This window comes from Salvia miltiorrhiza, chromosome 1 (assembly GCF_028751815.1).
Source record: "Salvia miltiorrhiza cultivar Shanhuang (shh) chromosome 1, IMPLAD_Smil_shh, whole genome shotgun sequence".
In the NCBI taxonomy this organism is placed as follows: domain Eukaryota; kingdom Viridiplantae; phylum Streptophyta; class Magnoliopsida; order Lamiales; family Lamiaceae; genus Salvia; species Salvia miltiorrhiza.
Window position 1 is genome coordinate 51,887,143 of NC_080387.1, and position 22,947 is coordinate 51,910,089.

The 22,947-nt window shown below is 33.6% G+C and overlaps 2 protein-coding genes and 1 long non-coding RNA gene across 5 annotated transcripts; 1 reads left to right on the top strand and 2 right to left on the bottom strand.

The window, feature by feature from the left end:
- The first annotated feature begins 6,234 nt into the window (after positions 1-6,234).
- Positions 6,235-8,538, top strand: LOC130991972 (transcription factor bHLH87). Of its 2 annotated transcripts, XM_057916410.1 has the most exons (3): positions 6,235-6,685; positions 6,897-7,006; positions 7,097-8,538. In XM_057916410.1, the coding sequence occupies exon 3, from the start codon at positions 7,108-7,110 to the stop codon at positions 8,341-8,343; it is 1,236 nt and encodes a 411-aa protein (XP_057772393.1). In that variant the 5' UTR covers positions 6,235-6,685; positions 6,897-7,006; positions 7,097-7,107; the 3' UTR covers positions 8,344-8,538. The 2 variants fall into 2 exon arrangements, with proteins under 2 accessions (XP_057772393.1, XP_057772401.1); XM_057916418.1 differs by lacking the exon at positions 6,235-6,685 and having other exon boundaries at positions 6,724-7,006.
- Positions 8,539-18,634: 10,096 nt separating this feature from the next.
- LOC130992018 (uncharacterized) lies at positions 18,635-19,342 on the bottom strand. Its single transcript, XR_009091228.1, has 3 exons — positions 19,264-19,342; positions 19,070-19,152; positions 18,635-18,989 (listed from the first exon to the last, which is right to left on the bottom strand). It is a non-coding gene; the product is annotated as an uncharacterized LOC130992018 (long non-coding RNA).
- A 1,277-nt stretch (positions 19,343-20,619) lies between these two features.
- LOC130991999 (uncharacterized) lies at positions 20,620-22,860 on the bottom strand. Of its 2 annotated transcripts, none has more exons than XR_009091225.1 (2): positions 21,415-22,860; positions 20,620-21,074 (listed from the first exon to the last, which is right to left on the bottom strand). XR_009091225.1 is itself a non-coding variant. In XM_057916453.1 (2 exons), exon 1 carries the CDS (start codon positions 22,404-22,406, stop codon positions 21,489-21,491), a length of 918 nt encoding a protein of 305 aa, XP_057772436.1. In that variant the 5' UTR covers positions 22,407-22,860; the 3' UTR covers positions 20,620-21,074; positions 21,443-21,488. The 2 variants fall into 2 exon arrangements, 1 of the variants encoding a protein (XP_057772436.1); XM_057916453.1 differs by having other exon boundaries at positions 21,443-22,860.
- Between the last annotated feature and the right edge of the window lie 87 nt (positions 22,861-22,947).

The following is a 22,947-nucleotide window of genomic DNA, read 5'->3' on the forward strand; positions in this document are numbered from 1 at the left end:
GAAAATAATGTTTAATTTCATATATATATAAGCATTTTTTACCTCACAGAAAATTATCGACTGATAAAATAAATTATACCATAGAAGTGGCAGATAGTGAAATCTATAAAATCTTAAAAATGCATCAAATCTAGTGAGTTTTGCCCTACAGAAAACTAATTTAAATGCCTGCATTACTTTTATATTTTTAATATAAAGCATTAAGTTTATTTATGCAATCAAGTGATATGATCTATTTATTTAATATAAAAAAATATTGTTAATAGTTAGTATAATCTTTTATCTTATCAACTAGTAAAAAAACTTTGTACGAGAATAAATTGATATTTCATTTGTCCCATTACAAATGTCACATTTTTCATAATGGGATGTCCCATTACAAATATCTCATTCATTTTTTGATAATATATTCTCTTTCTATACCTAATATTTAAATAATTTCCACCAACCAACTTTATCTATTTTCTACACATTTTTTAATCTTCGTGTCCAAAAGTAATAAGATATTTGTAATGGGACAAATGGAGTATCACATTGTATAATGGCACGTACTTCTATAAGAACTCAAAATAGAAAGGCAAAATCTCAACTTGCCATTTTTTTTATCAGAATTTTTTAAATTATAACAGGTTTATTTGAAATGAAAAGTCGAACTCTTCCAACCATAACTTTTGAAAAAAAAAAAAAAAGGATAAAATTCGAAGGTCAGTTTATACAAAATCATATAAAAATGCTTCAACAAAATCAAATCTTCCGAGGAAATGCGATCCTCCAGTAATTCTAGTGGGACGCAATCAAATAAATCAATAATCAATTTTAGTGTCGGAATTGGAATTGAATCAATGTTTACTGGTCCATTTATTTCTCTCGAGTTCAATGTGTGGTTGCACATATCTGATTGGAATCTCCCGCCAATGAGAGGAAGCCACGTGTGAAGGGGAGCCTTGCGTTCACGTGTGACACGTCTAATAATTGGCTCTAGCGGGCCCCGCGAAGGGGAAACTGGCTCAGCCGATTATGGTCCGGCTCGGAAGCCGACGAGCAACCGGCTTTAATCGGAATGAACCGGCGGTATAAAACAGGAGCATTTATTACTGGATTTTGACATGCATCGTAGAAGGGGGGCTGTATCGATGGACCACTGTGGGCCGGGTTTAATTTGGGCCCGAATTAAATCTGAAATAATGAAATTGTTTAGAAGATTTTTAGATTGGTGAAAAAATATGTGACATGACTTAAAAAAGAATATGAAAATGATAGTTCTATATTCACAGGCATTGTAAGAGTATTCGTAAGACTATAATGAAGAAGGAAAATAAATACTTGGGTATTTTTTTTTCATTTTCACCATTTTCAAAAATCTATGCAAATGTCAATATAGCACAAATTTCAAGAATTGTAAAATTAAAAATATCATTTGAGAAAAATTGAATGTGCGTACAATCTCAAATTTTATCTTGGGTCTTTGTCTCAACATCACCCAGAATTTGATGTGCTATGACAGTTTGATCTGCCCTGCACCTGAGAATATGTAATTTAATAGTTAAACCCTGACTAGCATTTGCATCTTGCGATGCACAGGAAAATACTTTTTATTTTTTATATATAAAAATTAATAATAATTCAATTATCATACTTATAAATATAATAAAAAATAATTTTAATTAAATGTATTTGAATTGAATATTAAAAAATTAAAAAAATTACAATTATAAAATTTGATATTATGACAAGAAAAAAAATAAGTTAAAAAAATAAAAAAAATACTAATAAAAAAGAATTAAAAATACATTATTTTCAATAAAATGAGAGAGGAGAGAGAAATTTATAAAATTTTAATAATTAAACTAATTTAATTTGTACATTTTAAATCAAATATTTATATAAAATATATCAAATTAAAGTTGTTATCGTGATTTTTAATTTGATATGCACATTAAAATTTTTATAAATGATTGAATTTCACAATTTTGAAAATAAATAAAACATCAAATAAGAAGTTAAAGAAATGGAAAATAAAAGAAAAATATAATTTAAATATAAACCTTCAATTTTATTATAACTACAAAATTGCCACTCAAATTTGAAATTAATTTCAAATTGGAAACTCCCTTTTTAATATAGACTAGCATTTGCATCATGTGAAATGCACGGGAAAATATTTTTAATTTTTATATTTATATAAAATTAATACTAATTCAATTATTATACTTATAAATATAATAAAAATTTATTTTAATTGAATATATTTGAATTGAAAATATAAAAAAGAATTCACAATTATAAAATTTGATATTATGAAAAACAAAAGCAAAAAATAAGTTAAAAAAATTAAAATTAAAATTCTAATTAAAAAAAATTAAAAATATATTTATTCAAAAAAGATGAGAGATGAGAGAGAAATTTATAAAACTTTAATATTTAAATAAATTTAATTTTTACATTTTAAATCAAATATTTTCACAAAATATATCATATTAAAGCTCTTATCGTGATCTTTAATTTGATATACATATTAAATATTTTATAATTAATCGAATTTCACAATTTTGGAAAGAAATGTAACAACAAATAAGATGTTAAAGAAAATGAAAATTAAAAAGAAAAATAAATAATTTAAACATAAATCTTCAATTTTATTATAAATACAAAATTGTCACTCAATTTTAAAATTAATTTGAAATTAATTTTAAATTGAAAACTCCTTTTTTTATATAGTATAGATTTGAATTGAACGATATTTTTTTATACTAAAAAAATAACTGAAAATGCCTCCGACCACCTTAATTATAGAAGTTATGACCATCTTAATAACTGAATGACCTCTAACCATATATCTTGTGACTTGTGATTAAAGATCATGAAAAAGAAAAAAAGAAATTAAGCAAGGAGATTGGATTCAACCTTCAACATTTTGTGAGAAATTTGCTTTGTTTGCGAATATAGTACTATTAATCACCAAGAAAATTGGTACGTATATGGGAATGTTTAAACATATAATATACATATATAATAATAATTCTAACTAATTAAGACTTTATTATATATGTATAATCAGTATTTTTGTATGATGGTAAATTCGTGTATGTAACGTGTGACAATGCAAATAATCGAAGGACTTTGCCAAAGGCCCAAAGCCTATACAAATTATTGTCTGTTACTTATATATGGCACGATGAAAGGATAATCACATCATTTATCTATTTTTATTTGCCAAGTATTCTTTCAAAACAACTGGAAGAAAGCTGCAATTTATTGGCGACTTTCAAAATATATAATGCGTGTGAATTTTATTTTATTTTTTCATTCTTGGAAGAATTTGACTATAAATTATAGAGTATTTTATGAATTTAAACAATAAAACATGGTTTGGTGGATAATTAATTAACTAATTGTATCGCTGACTGTCAAATTGGCCACTATGCATAAAAAGATAATATAACTGCTGATTTTCAAGCGGCTTCACCGAAAATTTTATTTTGACCACCGAAATTGTACCATTAATTCTGAACAGGAAAAAAAATAATGCTAGTTGATGGTAGCTATAGGGTGCCAAACTGTCAAATCTCAAGATATATTAACTGACAATTTAATTAATAATTTAATTCTGCTAATTGATTTTTTTTAGAATACATCTTCTTATAATTTTTGTGAGTCCCTTAATTTTATAAATAATACTAAATCACAACAATAGTTAGTTGTCCTTTTTTAAATTTCAATCCTCTATAATTAGGTCAATTTTTTCTACGAGTATTTGCACTTAAATACACAAAGTCACAAATGTTCACTTAAATTCTAATTTGGTACATGAATTAAAAAATTCTAAATACACGAACTTTCAATTATTCTAATTTTTCATACGGTTGTCAATTGTTTCAGAAATTAATGCCATGGTGGATGTTTGGAATGGCTTAAATGACAGTCGCAATAAACGATGTAGTTGAATGATTATGCCACTTCAACTAGTTATGATGACATAATTCGCTGGAAATTGATTACCATAGTGAAAAATTATAACATTTGAACACTAACTAGAGTGATTTAATTAATTAGAATTTATAATTTACATGTAAAATTAGAATTAAATGAAAATTTATGTATTTAAATGCAATTATCCTTTTCTCGAAATTTCTAGATATGAAAGAAAGGAAAATGATAGTGAAGAAAAACATGCAAATAAGTTGACACTCCCTAGTTGTGTTAGAAGGTAGATGTTGAAGTGTGACAAAAAAGCAGCTAAAATTGCAATGGCAGCCCATTTTGATGAGCTGTATTGATGGGGTGCATGTGGGGAACCCCTCTGAAACCAGATGCCCCTTCTCTGAGCTTCTCTATGTCTGCCTCTCTAGCCACTGTGTGTGTGTGAGAGAGAGAGAGATGTTTTGTGTGTGTGTGTGTGTGTGTGTGAGAGAGAGAGAGAAGGGGGTGGGGTGGGGTGGCCAGGTCTACCTTTGTGTGCGTGCGCGCGCGTGTGTGTAGTGATATATAAAGAGGTAAAAGAAAATAAAAAGTGAGAAAGAATAATAGAGTTGAAATGTGAAGGAGACAAAATCCTAAGAGCAAGTTGGGAGTGGTATCTATCTGCTATCTCATCAAACACAATTTGTATATAATGTCTGCCAACATCCTTTTTAATTTTCGAATCATTATATCCCACTACTCACCACCTTCTACTATGATGGTTTCACATTATGCCCAAATTATATCACTCAAGATTTTTTTGGGTTAAAAAAATGGACTATAATTAACATATAATTTACAAAGTCAAGAAGGTATGGTCATCAACGTCACATATGTCATTCTGTAATTTGATTTCATGTGTAAACAAATGCGAAGATAACTGTGTTATTGTAAGGCTATATGTCATTTTGTGATCTTTGAAAAAAATATAAAATATCTGTATTAATCACAATGAATTAGATTTTCAGCATTCATCGAGTGAGAGTCAAAATTGCGTTTCATACCTAGGTATAATTAAATTATATATATATACTCTTACTATCAACTATTGCTTTTAGTTGAGATATCATTATATCCTAACATATGGTATCGATAGCATTTATTAAGAAATTCAATAATTTAAAATAGTAAGTCACTGTTCTAAGCAAAGTAAATTGGAAAAACACACGTCAAATAATTGATAGCAAAAACTCGTTGTATTGCAGCACTGGGATCCCACCTGCTGGGCTGGGTTTACAAATAAATTTAGAGCCAGCAATATAGTTGGAAATTTTAAATTTGTAGAAATAAAAATGTCATCTCCCAATAAGAAGAATAGAAGTACAACCCACAATTTAACCAAACTAATTAAATAGGAAGCGAGATTCAGTGTACCACACTTTATGTCCCATTTTGTGTACCACTTTCAATTTTGTTTAATTTTTTATGTATATTTTCTTCAATTTCAACTTTATATGCTTTAATTTAATTTTGTGATTATTAACTAAGGTTTATTCCATCAATCTAGGGTATATAATTATTTTTTATCATTTAATCTCACTTTTATTAGCTAATAATAGGTTGATAAATTCAAAATCATGGTATATACTTTTTAAAAAATTAAATTTTTTGAAATAAAATTTCAATATAATTCATAGTATTATAATAAATTTTATTTTTATAAAAAATATTTTTAAAATAATAGATATAAGCATGAGACACAATGGCACACATAAAATTATGGGACACTGAATCTCATCCCATTAAATAGCCGCGTTCTAAATATTTCTGAACTATAGGAGTTTTTAAACTTACATTTTATTGCAAATTAAGAAAATAAATTACAATTACATTTTGCATATAGTTTAGTGTTGTTCATTCCATTTATAAGAGTGATCGAGAGACCTAGATAGGCATTTCAATCCCCTCATTTTCTAACTAAAGTAAATTAAATAAAAAAAATACAAGTACATATCTAGTCTGTGGACCCAAGGAATTTAGATCTTGGCTTTAAGTTATAATTATATATACATATATATAGCTAAAATGGGAATAACTTAAAAAGGTCATTTTCCATTTCCATTTATATAATATATATTAAATTTTAATTGCATCTAAAAGTTGAATGGATGAAGCAGGACAGAAAGGATGAAAGGTAAAAACTTTATAACTATTGTACTACAAAAAATAGCTATGATTAAACTATGATTAGTGGAAATCTTTGAAGTAGCTGCAAAGTCACTTTTAATTTAATCTTATAAATTATAATCACTGCAGTTGTCTGAACTTTTACAGAGCGCATGGCAAAACAGCAGCAGCCAAAAGGAAGCTCAGAGCTTTCCCCACTTCATTTAAATATTTTACAAAATTACTTTATAAAATTTCAGCTATAAATTAAACTTCAAAAAGATTACTTTTTATTTTTTATTTTTCTGTCTCTCAAATCTCATGCTCATATGCAGAATTCACTTCTTAGTTCTTACCACCCCACCAAACTGAGCAGAAAGCCTTATCTTTTTGAAAAACCATTCGCATCTTCTGTCAAATGTCATTTTTCTTAAAAATATAATAATATTATAAACTGTTGTACTATAAATTCTTCATTCAAATAACATGTTTCCAAGTACTGCTCAGTTTTTAGTGTTGGTGTATTAAAATATGAACCCTCTCTTTATTCTTTCTATATAAGCTTGTATTCCAAATCAACACAATTCATAACTAATTTTTGATTCTTCTACTCTTTAAGGTATGCATCTGGAGATTTTTCTTCAAAAAACGGCCTAATATGTATCTCCAAATTAAATCGATTCTTCTTATTTCCGTCGCGTATTTACTGTTTTTTGGCCTTATCGTCTTTGTAAGCTATTGAGCAGTTACATGAATTTCTGCTTTTGTCTCGATTTCGACAAAATTTTGCAGCTGATAACTGACGTTAGCAATGGCTTGTTTTCTTGAAGGTCTTCACTTTCCTCAATTTATAAGCTAATTAAAAGGTTGTTGGAGCGCTGGTGCTTAAAACTACAATCAATATCTCTCTTCGATATAATCGACTCCATTTCTGAACCAGGTTTGCCATTTTTTCTTGATTTTATTTCAGCTCAATATTCCTTAAATTTGCTTACTCAAAACAATTTTTTTTTTCAATTATTTGTGACAGATAAGAATCAAATGGATAATATTGATTGGGGCAATGAGCTTGAAGAAAGTTTTATAATGTCCAGCTCAATCAGCCTTCCCTACTACAACAACAACAAGATTGAGACGATTTCGTCGAAATTAGATACATACAGTCCAGTTCATCAGCAGATGCAGAAAACGGAGATATTATCCAATATTTTGCCTCAGCAATGGAATTCAAGATCAGGAGCTGGCAGCGGGTGGGGAGTCGCTATCAATGCAGGAGCGACGACGTCGGGCTCATTCATTGAATGCAGTAGGCCTTCTGCATTGAATACTACTCCTCCTCTCAAAAATAGCATCATTGATGATTCGAACGTTCTCGAACAACATCCTCCAATGGCGGCCAACGCCGCCGCCTCGTTCGAGTCCCTCGACTGCTTGCTCTCCGCCTCCACCACCGACACCACCACGTCAGCCGATCAAGACGACGGTATTTCCCTCATTTTCTCCGACTGCCAAAACCTGTGGAATTTCGCGAAATCGGGAAAAACGACCATTACTCCAGTTTCGCGAAATTCCGAAGAAATCGTCAATAATCGGAGCAAGAGAAAGAGAGAGGAGGCGGCGACGAGCGAGCCGATCGGATTAACGGAGCTGGATTTCCAGTCGAATTACTCCGATCACGGCAACGGTAGCGGCGGTTTCCAGATCATATCGGAAAATCAGCAAAAAAGTACCAAAAAGGCGAGATTAGATCCGAAACAGCCCCTTCCTGTGATTAATTCTTCGTCTTCCAACATCAATTTCCAGCAGCCTAGCTCGTCGGCGTCCTCCGGCGACGAGCAGGACGCGGAGGCGATCGCGCAGATGAAGGAGATCATCTACCGCGCGGCGGCGTTCAGGCCGGTGAACTTCGGCGCGGAGGCGATGGAGAAGCCGAAGAGGAAGAACGTGCGGGTGTCGAGCGATCCGCAGACGGTGGCTGCGCGGCAGAGGAGAGAGAGGATAAGTGAGAGAATTAGGGTTTTGCAGAAGCTGGTCCCCGGCGGCAGCAAAATGGACACGGCGTCGATGCTGGATGAAGCGGCGAATTATCTCAAATTCCTCAGATCACAGGTCAAAGCTCTCGAGGCGTTAGGGCAGAAGAGCGTGATTGATCCAACGGTTCATAATTTTCCGGCAAATACGAATCTCGCATTCTCATCGCCGTTTCTTAGCTACACATTTGCCATGCAGCAGCAGCCTCAGTTCTCCATCCATAATCCCAATCAATTCAAAAGTTGAGGAAATTAATAATATTATTAGGTGCCAAAGAAAAAAAGAAGGAAGTTTAATTAATTTCCCCCTTTTTTCTCTCAATTTTTTTTTAATTGGTTCCCCCAATTCTCTTGATCTAGGTATGAGTGTATTTTGACATGATAAACTGGTATTATTAACCCTTTATGATCACTTTTGTAATGATGTTCTATCATCATTAGATCATGATGTTGTGTTTGGAAAATGATTTTTTAACTTGCTAAAAAGTTCAAGAATCATAATTATGAAGTCATCATTAACATTGCTTTTTTAATTATTTTTAGTTGTTACTATGATAAAACCATCTTTAATGATGAGTATAATCATGACACCCACATTGCAAGACACCCATAAGTGGCACTCCAAATATAAATATAAATTAATCAACAAGAGAAAGTGGCTTTCAGACGACCCTTTTCATCTCTAATGATATTTTAGAAGTACATAATGTTGAAATTTGATCGCTACTACCTTTTAATTTCTAATGGTGTTTTTCTTTTTTAGACTAATCTTAATTAGCCTCTAATTACAGCAAAACTATGAAATTATATAATTTGTTATATATTGACTATAGCATTAGCTAGATTACAAGTAATTAATATGTATATAAATTTGCTATCTTGTCATAATAGAATATTTTGGTACCAAAATCACCCAATACAACATTACTTGTCCACGTGGTGAGTGTGACATTTAAATTGATTAGAAGAGTCAAATTAGATAATGATAGCAGGTCATGCATCCTCATATTTTTTTTCCATGTATTTTTTTAGCGAAAAATATTAGTATGTCTTATATTTTGCTCAAATATTGAACTGGATTATTGGGCAAGTGCGTGAGAGGCACACGATTAGTTGTTCTATGCAGGCACTATTAACCATTTCCTAGCTAGGTTACAATTTGGTTTAACATGGAAAAATCACAAAATAAAAAAATAAAAAATACTAATAAATCCATGCAGCCACATTAACTGTGGCAATCCACACACTAATTAAATACTATATAAAAGAATTGACTTATTTAATTGATTTTTTAGATATAAAAAATATATTTCATTTCTACTATATTGTCTACATTGTAGCTATCTTTTTGCAATTTTTATTTTATTTTAAAAAATTATAAAAAAATAACTATAATATGAACAATACAGTAAAATAACTAAATATTTTTTTATTAAAAAAATAAATCAAATAAATCAAAAATTTCCCTATTTAACTAGTGTAGGCAATCACGATAGCTATTTAGTAGTATCACTCAATAAAAAAAGGATTACATTTTTTTTTAATTTACCAAAAATATACAAGATTGCACTCAATACTATATCTTACTTTTAAAAAAATAATTCTTGATCAAGAATAGTAATCATAACTTATATGATTAAATACATACATACATACACGTATATATACAAGGGCAGAATAAAGTGATAACAACTTTTGTAATTAGGTCAAGTACTTTGAATATTATATTGAAGTCTTTTGTACTTAAGTGGCACCTTATATAAGAGAGATCTTAGTGAGCCTAGTTTGTTAGTATTAAAATAATTAAGGTACAATTTAAGTAATCAAAGTAGCAAACATTCTCTTAATCCTAGTGCATTATTAGTCAGTGGTCCTGTCTCCTTGATTCAATCCAAAGCGTGGCCCTTGAAACTCACCCTTCACAGAACAAAAACCTTAATGCTAAGCACATGTTTTATTCTTCTTTTTTGGCATTTTTTGAGGTGTTTTTTTTTTGGACTCATCACCCCTCTTGCACGTGCATACATATACTGTTAGTCACTGTTCAAAAATTTTGTGGCCACTAGATTATTAATCAGACCATGGATTAAACAAATTTTACAAAGAGATGTGAGTTTTTTTTTTTTTTTTTCTTTTTTTCGTCAGTTTTAGGGGGAAATGTGTTCTTCATCTGGGAAAAAAAAGGTTTGATTTACCGATCTATTGATTTTATGAAGTCATATTATGAAAGGACAGATAGGTTTTAATTTTAAAAACAAGCTATTAATGAAGGGTTATTAATACAATAATGCGGATGACCCGGTTTAATCCCACGACCAAGTATTATTAATCCAGATTTCTTAAGATTAATAATACCACCTCTCCCCTAAGATGAACTTAAACCAGGATATTCTGTATTTAGCCATGATAGCAAACACTAACTCAATATTAATAATCTGTCATTATCCACGCTAAATATCCTGGTTACAAATTATCCTACATAATCCTTTACTAAAAATCAAACGAGCCCAATTGGTATTTATGTTAAAAGTTTAAGTTAACATACGTACCGTAAATCGATAATGAGTGATTGGGTATTATCTATTTGTATTTGGTAAATCAGATATAAAATGTAGATATCATGAATTGGTTGTTAAAATCTAGATAATATGAGCAAATTAACATTTATATTCTTATATTAAATTTAAATTGTTAAATTAAATAAAAAACCAATATTTAATTTTAACCAGTATCTAATTTTACAGGTATAACAAAATAAAATAAAATATTTAATTTACCGCAATGCTCGGATTTTTCTCTCTCACTGGAACCCCTCACCCCCACGCCCAGTGAACCTCCTCTCCACCCGCCGTTGCCTCTACTGATACACCGCCACACCTCCTCTCCCTCTCTATTGACAAGTGATGCCGCTAAAGAAAATTAATTCACCCCAAATCTCTTGCAATACCATCTTCTCCCACCTCCAACATCCCAAACACCCAACATAAAAGAAATTATAGAAACATAAACTACACAAAGAGAAATGTTCCATCCTCAACAAATTCCATCAATTATAGAAACAAAAATCATAGAAAAAGAAGACAAAAACATTCATCCACAAAAATTACGGAGGCACAATCGAGGTATGCATAGTTAATGTAATTTTGTCAGAGAAAAATCGTATTTGGAACACTGTTCACATCATGATATTAGTCGATTTCTACGCGTAAAGCGCATAATGTTTTTCTCACGGCCTCAGAAATTATCTTGGACCTTCAATTCGTAATAAGCCATCTAAGAAATAGGCCAATAATAATGGGACGGATGGAGAGGGTGTTTGGTTGAGTTTATAAGCTCTTTAAAACATTTTATAAGTTGTTTAGAAGCTTATAAGCTCCTTCAAAGTGTTTGGCAATATAAGCTCTTAAAGAGCTTATAAACTTCCCAAAAAATAAGTTCATCTACCCCAATTTATTTTTTCATTATCTTATAAGCAACACTAATTTTACAAAAGTAATTCAACTATGATTTTTTATTTTCGTCATATATCATTATAACTTCATTTTTCTTTGATTTTCTCTCTCTAACAAAGATTTTCTTTTGCTAATTAAAAAATCTCTAGCTTATAAGCTCAATTACCAAACACTTTGACAATTTATAAACTATTAAGAAATTACATGTTATAAATTTTTGAAACATCTTATAAACCCCAAGAGCTTATAAGCTCTTTAAAATAAGCTTAGCCAAACACCCTCGGAGTATTAAGTTTAGATAGCTTTCCTATTTGAGCTAATTGGAGCTACTAAACGAAATCATATTGACCAAATTTAAAGGATATTTTAAATTACTTAAATCTCGCTCCTAAATTAATCTATCGTTGAAGACCCTTTTGAAATTTTTTAGTTTCACTTTTATTTTTATTTTGAATTTATCTTTTAATAAAAAATACTTTACACTTACGAAGAGATTACGAGGTTCGCAGCTAACATTCGAGGTTACGTTAAAAGGGCGATCAAGTGTCCTGCCATACAAGTATACAACTATTGCAGGACATGAAACCCACCTCTTAAATTTGTAATTGACTTATTTTAAAGTTTAAAATTAAATGTTGATGTCCAACTTTTTGTCTTTTGCCCTTTATATAACTTGTTTCCATATGCGTATGATAGTTATGTTTTGCTTTCAATCAATTTCATGTAGTATATTTTTTTTTTGATCAATAAAAAATTCATTAAAAAACTGGGGTGGTACTAGGAGTACCAAAAACATCAAACAAGTGGTGCAAACTCGTTTGAGCACCACAAAGTAAAAGAAACATTGGACTCGACAACATGGAATATTTTGTTCCAGCTCCAAAGCCTCCCTTTGACCTCATTAACAAGATTGGACACCTCCCAATTCTTGTTCTCAAACCTACTCTCATTCCTATACTTCCAGATCAGCCAAACAGTCCCAATCCAAAGAGCTTTAAGGAAGTTCTTGTTTCTTTTACCTCTTCCTCCTCCAATGAAAGATATGAAATGATCTTCGACTTTTTGTGGTTTAGCCGTTTCCATTCCAATCCATTGATGGATTTTGTCCCACACGCGATCGACTTTCGGACAATGGAGAAAAGAATGTTCAGATGTTTCCTCCCTCCACACACATGCATTGCACCACTGTTCTTCGGCTGGGATTAGGACATTCCTTTTGAGAAGGTTTTCGCAGGTTGGCAGCCTGTTACAAATGCTTCTCCAAGCTGTCACTCTGGCTTTGTGAGGAGCCGGTGCCGTCCACATTTGGGCACTAGCTACAATGTGTCTCCCAAAATGATCACCTTCCGCCTTTGCGCACTCCTCATAGGCCGCTTTAGTCGAGAAGTTCCCCCCCGCTGCGTTCTTCCAGCTCCAGCCGTCCATAAGTTCTAGGCAAGGAGAAAGCGTCCCAATGACTGACATCAAATTTTCCTCCATCTCCTTCTCCCTCTCCCTCAGCTCCCTTCGCCACTTGAGATCCCACACCCATCCTTCCTCCGTCCATTCCCCAGCCTCCTGCACATTACCATCTTTAAAGAGACTAAGATTAAAAAGTCTAGGGAAGAGGATCTTGAGGTGGCTGTTCCCCACCCACGTCTCACCCCAAAAACTGACCTCTCTACCATTCCCCATAATCCTTTGAATATTGCCACTAAACCACTTTTCTTCATGTAACTACTGAAACCGCTGTTCCCCACCCACGTCTCACCCCATAATCCTTTGAATATTTCATGTAGTATATACATGTATGTGGTTGAAATTAGCTGGATCATAAAATTCACAAACTTGGTCTGTATTAAGTTGGATTCGGTGAATGTAACTACTGAAACCGCTACTCGACCTTAATTTATAAACTGCAACGACAATAGTGAAAATTTATGGACAGTTTCCTCCAACCACCAACTCATGTAGTTTTCTAATATATATATATATATATATATATATTCTAGTACTAATTAATAATTAGAATTACGTAGCAGTCACCAATAAGGCCTAGTTCAAGTGGCAAAATTGAAGCATCCAAAGACTCTTGTTTATGAGAGATCTTATATTTAATCTCGCTTGTGTGTTGGTAGTTTTTCCACTTTTATGTCAGTAGTGATCCCATCTATGTACCATGTGGTATAGAGATGTCAATTTTTCTACTTTTGTATGGGTAGTGATCTCATATGTATTCTCTGGTGTAAAGATCTCGTTTGCGTGCATGTTGCTTATTTAATTGCTTATTTAATTATATACTTATCTTTTGTTATTCTTAAAAAAAAAAAAAAAGAATTACGTAGCAGTCGTCCAACACCTTTGAAATCCAAAGTCCAGAAATTGAATTTTTAATATAAAAGGAAATTAAATATCCAAACGGAATGCCGTCAAGCAATTCATGCGTATATTGCGTGTATATCTTACAATTATCTATATATCTTGAAATTATAAAAAGTGGAACCAAATTGCAACTAGACTTTGCTTATGCGATGTTGGTGTGCAAATACATTCATTGGTTCCACAACTACTAAAGGACATCCAAGTCAAATAAAAGCAGTTATGATATAAGGTCAAAATCCAGCTACTTGCGCTTCTGGAATCTCCTATGTTCTTTTCTTTTTTTTAATTGGAAGAAAATACATGACTAGTTGAGAAAATATATGAACTTTGGTATTTTTTTATTAAAATTAATTTTCTATAAATACATGAATTATATTCAAATTTTAATTTTTCATAAATGGTATTAACTTTTTTATCAAAAAAAATCAATAAAGTTTTAATTATTTGGAATAACCTGAATTACAATTTCAGTAACATTTGATCCTAAAAGATGGCGGAGAGATTAATTCTGACATTCCTTAAAAAAAAAAAAGAGATTAGTTCTAACATGCAGATTCAAAGGAAATTCTAATTTTTGAATAGCTACATAATTAATTTCTCTCTTCCATGTGGGATCAAGTATAAAATTCTAACAAAGTAAAGGTTCAAGTACTTTTAGACCAAGAAAATTATTATAGTAGTTAAAATTAAAATTTGAGTATTGTTTGTTTAATACTACAACTATATTATTTTAGAACTCTAGATTATAGCAATTTCATCGATTTTTTTTTTGTAAGTATCAAGTTGATTTAGAAGCTAATTAATTTTCAAACCCTAATGATCAAATTAAAAGAAAAAAAAAACCCAAAAAGACCAGATTAAAAAAAGGGGTTAAAGTACACATCAGCCCCTAAAGTGGACACCCCTAGAGCGTTGGGCTCCCCATACTCAACTCAGGCCCAAATAACTCCCCAAAGCCCATAAAAATACTACACTTAAGCCCACTCGTCAAACGGCCCGTTCACGCCGTTTATTAATTTTTTCTTTTTTCTTTTTTAATTTTCGCGTGGGCCCACCTGTAATGTTTACGCGGGTTAGTCTAACAACAACACGAATACGAAGAGTTTTTATTCCATTTTTCAAACCTACAATCTTCAGACGACATCGAAGGAGAAGAAGGTTGTTCCATCGATTTCTTCAAATAAGTGGAGTGCTCCGGCGACGAAGATAATCAACTTTCGAAAATAGGTAAGTATTGCATAAACTTGAGTCTTGTGAACAATTTTTTCAGAGCATGCAAACCGATCTACACTATTTCTCTCTTACATGAATCATGAATATCATGTATGGAATGTTTATTTTGTGTTCTTGTCGTGTGCTTTGGTTGTGCAGAATGTCTGGTGCAAAAGTGAATTTTATTTTCAATTACTTGGGGTATGGAAGAAAGATGATAAATCTGGTAAATTGTTATATGATGGTTGGAACTCGATGGAAATAGACGATACATTGGGAAATATGACTTTGGAAATAATTATAAATGTATTCAAGTCTTGCCTAAACTCTAAACCTATGCGCTTTATGAGGATCGCTCTTTAGAAGATTGCCTAGTACTCCTTAGGAATGAAATGTAGAGATGCCCAAAAAAATTGGAACCGGGAACCGAATCGTGGTCAACTGTTCCGAACCGAAACCAGAGCCGTGGCTCCACGGTTCAGTTTCAGTTCCAATTTTTCCGAACCAGCGGTTCACGATTCCGAACCGTGGAACCGTCAATTTTTTTTATTTTTATATTTTTTTAGAAATTTATACTATATTTTGAAGTGTTGTATGAAATCTAAATAATGTTGAACCATTTATTTAGGTTATAAATGGTTGACATTTAGTAAGAATTAGATGTGAGTATGAGAAATGAAGATTAATCATTTTATTTAGGTTGTGAATGGTTGAAGTTTAGTAAAAATTCGATATGAGAATCATGTGCATTGAAAAATTATAAGTTCATGTGCTTCTTTTATTTCCTTTACTTTTATCTATCTCAAATTCTTATTCCACATCGAATTTATAGTAAACTTCAACCCTTTACCATCTAAATAAAATGGTCAACTCTCATCCCCACATCTAATTCATACTAAATTTCAATCATTTACAACCTAAATAAATAGTTTAACATTGTGTATATTTTATAAACTTCAAATCAACACTTTAAAACATAAAATTTAAATTAAAAAAAAAACAGTTTCATATTTTAGAACCGTGAACCGCTGGTTTGGAACCGGAACTAGAACCGTCAGTTCACGGTTCAAACTGAAACCGTGAGGGGGAATTCACAGTTCGATTCCGATTCTGAATTTTGGAACCGTGGAACCGCCGATTCGATTTTGGTTCAAATCGGAACCGGAACCATGGCCACCTCTAATGAAATGCATTGTGCAAAAGTGATAGATTACCTTGAAGTTATTGGACAAACAAAAATTGAGTTTTTTGTTGATCATGAAACTGATCCTATGCCTAGTATACCACTTGAGTTGTTTACAGATGAAGAAATTGAGTGCATGAATGGGGGCAGGGGGATGGTGTTAATGTTGATAAAGATGAAGCTAATGATGGGGTATGAGCATAGGGTTTTCAGGTTGAGAATGTGGATGATGCTACTGTTATTGGTTTAGAATCAGGGGTAGGGAGAATTGCTACTAAAATTAGTTTAGAATTAGGGATAGGGAGAGAGGGTATTGCTACTGAAATTGGTTTAGAATCAGGGGTATGGGATGATGCACACGTTATTGGTTTAGAATCAGGGGTAGGGGAAGAGGGTGTTGGTACTGAAATTAGGGCAGGGGAAGAGGGTGTTGGTACTGAATTTGGGGCAGGGGAAGAGGGTGTTGAGGATTGCTCTGTTCCAGAAATTGGCGTGAATAAAAGGTGTCCCTTTTCCTATATGATCTCCCTTATATATAATATTAAGGAAACAAAATTGAAACCTAATCTAATACTATTAACTAAGTAAAGTGGCGCATAGGCCTTAAAAACAAACTAGAGGCAAAAGTCAGCCCATAATTAAATAATGGGGCCCACAAAAGAAAATCTAAAGCTGCCCCAAACTCTTCTAATTTTCGCCACTTTTGTTCAAATTGATTAAATTCAGATGTGCTGGGTAGTATGGGCATTCTGTCCAGCATACGCGCACAACTTTTTTTCACGAATTCTTTACTTCCAAACTCTTTCTAAAATCGAACCTTTTCTCCAAAACCTATCAAAACCATTAAAAGAATTCATTAGTTCCATAATTAACTCCAAAAAATAATAATAAGCAGGAACTATGCATTAAAATCTACCAAACGACACTCAAAATATGCGTATAAACTACGCCTAATCAAGGATGAACATGGAGATTGGGGCGTTGAGAGATTGCAACAGAATGTTCAGGCAGAGGGCAATGAGGGAGAAGATGATGACTCTAGTGTTTATAGTGATGGTCAAGAAATGAAAATAGGGCAATTTTTGGCTAGTATTGAGGAGGGAGATGAAAGTAGGTTTGAATTGGGTCAGACCTTTGCAGGAGCAAAGGAGTGTAGGGAAGCAATCAATGCATATGGTGTTAGTTTTGGATACAAAATTAAGTTTGTTAAGAATGAGCCTACTACTTGATATTACTTGAGTTTGTTCATTTATCAAACATGCAAAAGGTATGATATTACTTGAGTTTGTTCATTTATCAGACATGCAAAAGAAAGTGAGGAGACCGAAGAAAAATAGAGTTAGAGCTCCTACAGAGCTAAAACTGAAGCACAAACTTTCAAGAGTATGGAAGGTGCAACACTGCAGCCTCTGTGGAAGTACAATCCACAAGAAGGACAGATGCTCTAAAAGGCCATCAAAGGTATGGATTTCAGATTATATCAACATGTTTTTTTTTCTTGAAAACTGATTTGGTTTATTTTTCCATGTAGTTGGTTAAAGAGTCACATGCCTCTACATCTTCCAATCCAAGAAAGAAGACTACAAGAGGAGGCTCACATGGTGGATTAGGGTTGTATGTAAATGTTGAGACTGGAAAGCAGGTCCTCAATGTAAGTTGTCCCATTTATGATACTATAACATTAAGTTTGTCATGCAATCTATGCAAAATCTGATCTTCACTCAATCTATGCCAAATCTGATCTTCACAGCCCGGGAGATCTTTATCTATTGTGATAAATGAAGGCTCACTGAAGGAAAGTGATCCAAACACAAGATTCTCAATACCAAACGAGACAAACATAAGAAAGAAAAAAAGGAAGAGAGGACCAAACAGTGCAGCTGGAGGGCCTTCAAAAGTGAAGAAAGATGCATCAAACCCATTTAAGGCACCAAGAGGGAAAGCTACAGAGCCTGAGAAACAACAACACATCCTTCGAAGATCACCTAGAGGAAAGAATGTCATTTCAACTGTTGAATCAACCACAACTAGTTGAAATGACATTTAGCATTGTGTTTTTGCTAGGAGTTATGAAATTTCTATGTTTTTTGGAATCTACAACTGCTTTTATCTTGAAACAACAACTTTTTTTGGAATTAGACTGATTTGATTTTTGGATGTATGAAGCACATACAGGATTTGGTTCACAAGGGGATAAATGATATGCATAGTTATTGGTGTTTTTGGAAATTCTGCATTTTTTGTAGTTCTCTTTTACTTGTACAAGTATAACTCTCATGCTATTTAATAATAGTATAAAATATGTTCCAAAACATTGAAAGTATGTGAATCAAATTCATTTCTTTCATTCATTGATTTAAGAACAAAATACAAAAGTAATGAAAGACTAACAAGACAAAAACACAAATTTCTTCATGCTTGAAGAACATAGCCTATCATCAACCAAGATAGTATCAAAACCATCACAACAATAAAAATTTTCCTTCTAACTCTCCTGGTTTCTTCCTTCAAGCCTTCGATTATATTCCAAAGATCATCAATTTCATTTTTCACATCCATGGGGGGGGGGAACTTTGATGGATCTTTAGGAGCTTCGCATTTTCAATCTTCAACTCGTTTATAACTTCTCTAGCTCTCTCACACATTGGCTCGTCATACCATTAGAAAAAACCACAGCTTTTCCATCTACAAAAGGAAATAACAAATTGTGAAAATTATAAACTTTCACCACAGCCACGAGAAAAAAAAAACAAGTAGTGACATACCTTCCAATTTCTACAACCATAGAACCTTTTCCCTAGGTTGTCGTCTGTCCATGGGGTGATTCTCAGAGCTTTAAGCCTCTTGCCTTCAAACTCGCAACGACAACACACATAATTACTCCCATGCTCAGACTCCAAATGTCGTTGACCGCGCAACGAGCTAGACCCAAATCCTAAGTTCAAACTCATGTTCTTACCTCGAATTGTGATATCCACAAGAAACCCTACGATAATTTGACCAGGTTTCTTCTACTTCACTCAATTCGTCGCCCCTGCATTCGCAAGTTAGGATTCATACTATTTGAACCCTAAGTCCTAATTAAAGAACCGTTGGAAGCCATTGCAGGTCGGCCCACGCGAAAATTAAAAAAAAAATTAATAAACGGCGTGAACGGGCCGTTTGACGGGTGGGCTTAAGTGTAGTATTTTTATGGGCTTTAGGGAGTTATTTAAGCCTGGGTCGAATATGGGGAGCTCAATTCTCTAGGGGTGTCACTTTAGAGGCTGATTTGTACTTTAACCCTTAAAAAAATATATCAGATTCCCAATTTCTTTTAACACAAATTAATACTTGTGCCACGCCCACTTGATATGTCAAGATTCATCAGATGCTACTAGCTATCTATATATTCGAATTCAAGATTATACCTCCTGACATATTTTAAATTTTTTATAATTTCGATATTGTTAGATTCGAGATATAAGTTAACTAAGTTTCTTTAAAAATTGATCATAACTAAACTAAAAATGGTGACAGCATCGCTTTCTTTTTTCCAACAAACCTTTTTCGTCCAAAACAACATTCTGTTGTCATGTTTGCAACTTGTTCTCTTTCATATCCAGCCCCAAAAATTGCTAGTCCATGCATTGACTTTATCTAGGCTTAACATGTTTACTTGCACATTTATCACTGCTCATTGTTTTCTATTATTGTCTAGTGCAAATATAGTATTATATTATTAAGGAGTAGTATAAACGAAAACCTCCGGGAAAGGCCCATCTTCAAATCTACTTAAATAGGGCTTCATCACAATTTCAAGTCTTTGAAATTAGTGGGCTCACTATTTAAAACTTGCTTTAAAAGCCCAATAATGAATCATCTATGGTCTCTCACTAATCACCACAAGTCCACAACAGATGGAACAAACTGAAAATTGGTTCTGTTACATTTCAGAATTTTGAAATTAATAAATAAATATAAAAAACAGCTCAATCTGAAACTGTTACTGCCAAATAGTACTCCATCTCTTATTCTATCATACAATACAATACAATACACAGAAATACAAGATGCAAAAGAATGATCAAATGGGACACAAATATTTCTAAGTAGATCCAAGTTGAATTTCACGGAAAACAACTCCTAGAAACACACACATAATGTTGCAAGATCCTAGTTCCGAATTTCGAGCAAGATTCACTCTGCAGCAGGTTCATATCATGTATGCATTGCCTCACATATATATATATATCACACCATGTGATTTCACATAACACAACACACACAAAAATGAATAGCAATGACTTTGGTAGCACCTTCAAAGATGAACTGCTAGATGAAATGATGATGAGGGTATATATTGATGAAATAGTATCCAAAATGCTGCTCTTTTTCACAGTTTGTCTGCAATAATCGGTTTCCATCATATATATTTGACGTTTATTTACATTTCTAACTTGCCTGAAACAAACAAAATGGTGATCTTCTGTTACATAGATTTCTGTAGCTTCAAAACTTCTTGTAATGGCAGCCCTGCACTCATTCGACGTATGGAGCAGACACAAGGTATAGTCAGTCATTTGTCATGAACCAGAATCAAAATTGGTGTATTAATATCAGGAAAAAAAAATAATTGGTGTAACTCAAGATATGCTTGAATTCTTGATTTTCTATTCTCAAAAAAATGGACCCTGTTTGCTTAAAGAGTTTCTCCTTGACATTTCTGCTGAGCAGTAGGGAAGTATAGGTCAAGATCAGCCGGTCAGCCTTTGGTAGAACGCGTTAATCCTGCCAGAGAACATGTGACAAGATATAGTAATTTTGCTAATGTAAGAGAGCACATGATGAACTTAGAAATCTTGAGATACTGTGATTCTTTTCACTAAGCAGCTTCTTTACCCACTGATATTAACACTAAGTTCCAAAACTCTTGAAAATCAATATCTTTGATGATACCAAACATCCAGAAAAATGAGAACTGGGAAGTTGAAGAGTATAACTTTATAAAAAGAATTCAGTTATGTTCTATTCTAGCACCAAACTTGTGAGCTAAAAACCATCAAGATTGAAAAGAACATGAAGCAAAAAAAAACACAAAAAATGAGGTGCATTCCCAATGGAAATTTACCTAACAAACCTCACAAGATCACACCAACCTTGTCTTTAAACACTCCTTGCCTCCTTTAAGCCTCTCTTTCTGTCTCACTCAATCTTCCATGCGTACAGAAAGAAGCACGTCTCCGCGGCCTTTGAGTAGCTCCTCGTGGAGTAGTACTTGCTGGGGCCGCTGCAGTCGCTGCCATCACACTGAGTGTCGTCTTCCCCATCACTGTCCCCATCCCCACCACCACCGGGCTTGAAGATGAAGAGCCCGTGGTCAGCTCCGGGGTGGCAGAAGAGCCACGCGTAGACATCCCAGAAGACCTGCACCGGCTGCTTGTTGACCATGACAGTCTGGTTGCCCCTAAATTTCCACTGCAAGTTCCTAATGTGTATCAACACAATCCCATCTATGCTAATCCACATCTCCGGATCCTTATTCCCCGAGGTCGAGCTCTCCACCACCACGTCGTGCTCCTTGCTCTGATGATCGAACCTCGCCCTCGTGGAGAACGACTTCTTGCCGAAAACATGCTCTTCTTTGTAGAACATCAGCGCCTCCACCAATGCCGGCCGGGCTTTGGTCCGCTTCTGCGCCTTCTTCTCCATGTCCCCGAGCAATAACACGAGCTCCTCGTCGGAGACTAACGCAACGTAGAAGTCTTTATTCGGCTCGGGGCCGGTGAATTTGGCTGATCGGAAATCCCAGTAGAGCTCGAGCTGGGTCCCATCGACCATGAAAGTTTTGTAGCCTTTTCTTGCCCAGAAATGCCAGGGTTTAAGCTCGAGCTTGCACGTGCAGACTTGATCGCGCTCCACGCTGTCCACGGAGATGCAGACCGAGTTCACCATGATGTTCTTGCTCCACACCACAGTCACGTTGCGCCAGTAGCCGGCGATGGGCGTCTGGTACACGCACGTCACCGTGCACTGCGGGATTTTGTGATCGGTTGATCTCGCCGGAGACTGATGCGCCGAGGATATCGAATACGCCCGGGAAGAGCTGCGGATGCTCGCCATTCGTGATTCCTTTTGTTTTTACCTTGGTGTAATGAATGAAGATTGCAAATTTTATGAGCGAATTTCTTTGGGGAAATTCGTCAAACAGGTGGCGGACATGTTTGTCTTGGGGGAATCTGATTTACGCTGGATTGGATAGAGAATTTTGGGCTGTTGGAATCCACAGAGTTGATTTGAGAAACAAAGAAACTCCAGGAATTCCAACAGGTTGATGGCAATTAGGAAAATTTCATGGAAATTTTATTTGGGGGATTTTTATTTTATTTTATTTTGTCTTTTGTTTTTCTGGGGAAACGAAACACGAAAAGTTGAGGAAAAAAGATTAAATCTGTGGAGGAAAAACAGTTTTGCGGGGGAAGAGGTTCTCCTCAAAGGAAGGGTCCTAAATTGGAATGACTTCCTCGCGCCTCTAGATTCTTTCTAAATGAGTACTACTAATATTTATTCAATAAATAAAAATATAATAACGTCTATGCAATATTTATTTCATATCATAAGAGAGGGGAAATGAATATGGAGTATTACTCAAGAAGAGTCCTAC

What these genes read in the sequence shown, in the direction of transcription:
- LOC130991972 (XM_057916410.1), top strand. Translation starts at nt 7,108, where the DNA reads ATGGATAATATTGATTGGGGCAATGAGCTTGAAGAAAGTTTTATAATG.
- LOC130991999 (XM_057916453.1), bottom strand. Translation starts at nt 22,406, where the DNA reads ATGGCGAGCATCCGCAGCTCTTCCCGGGCGTATTCGATATCCTCGGCG.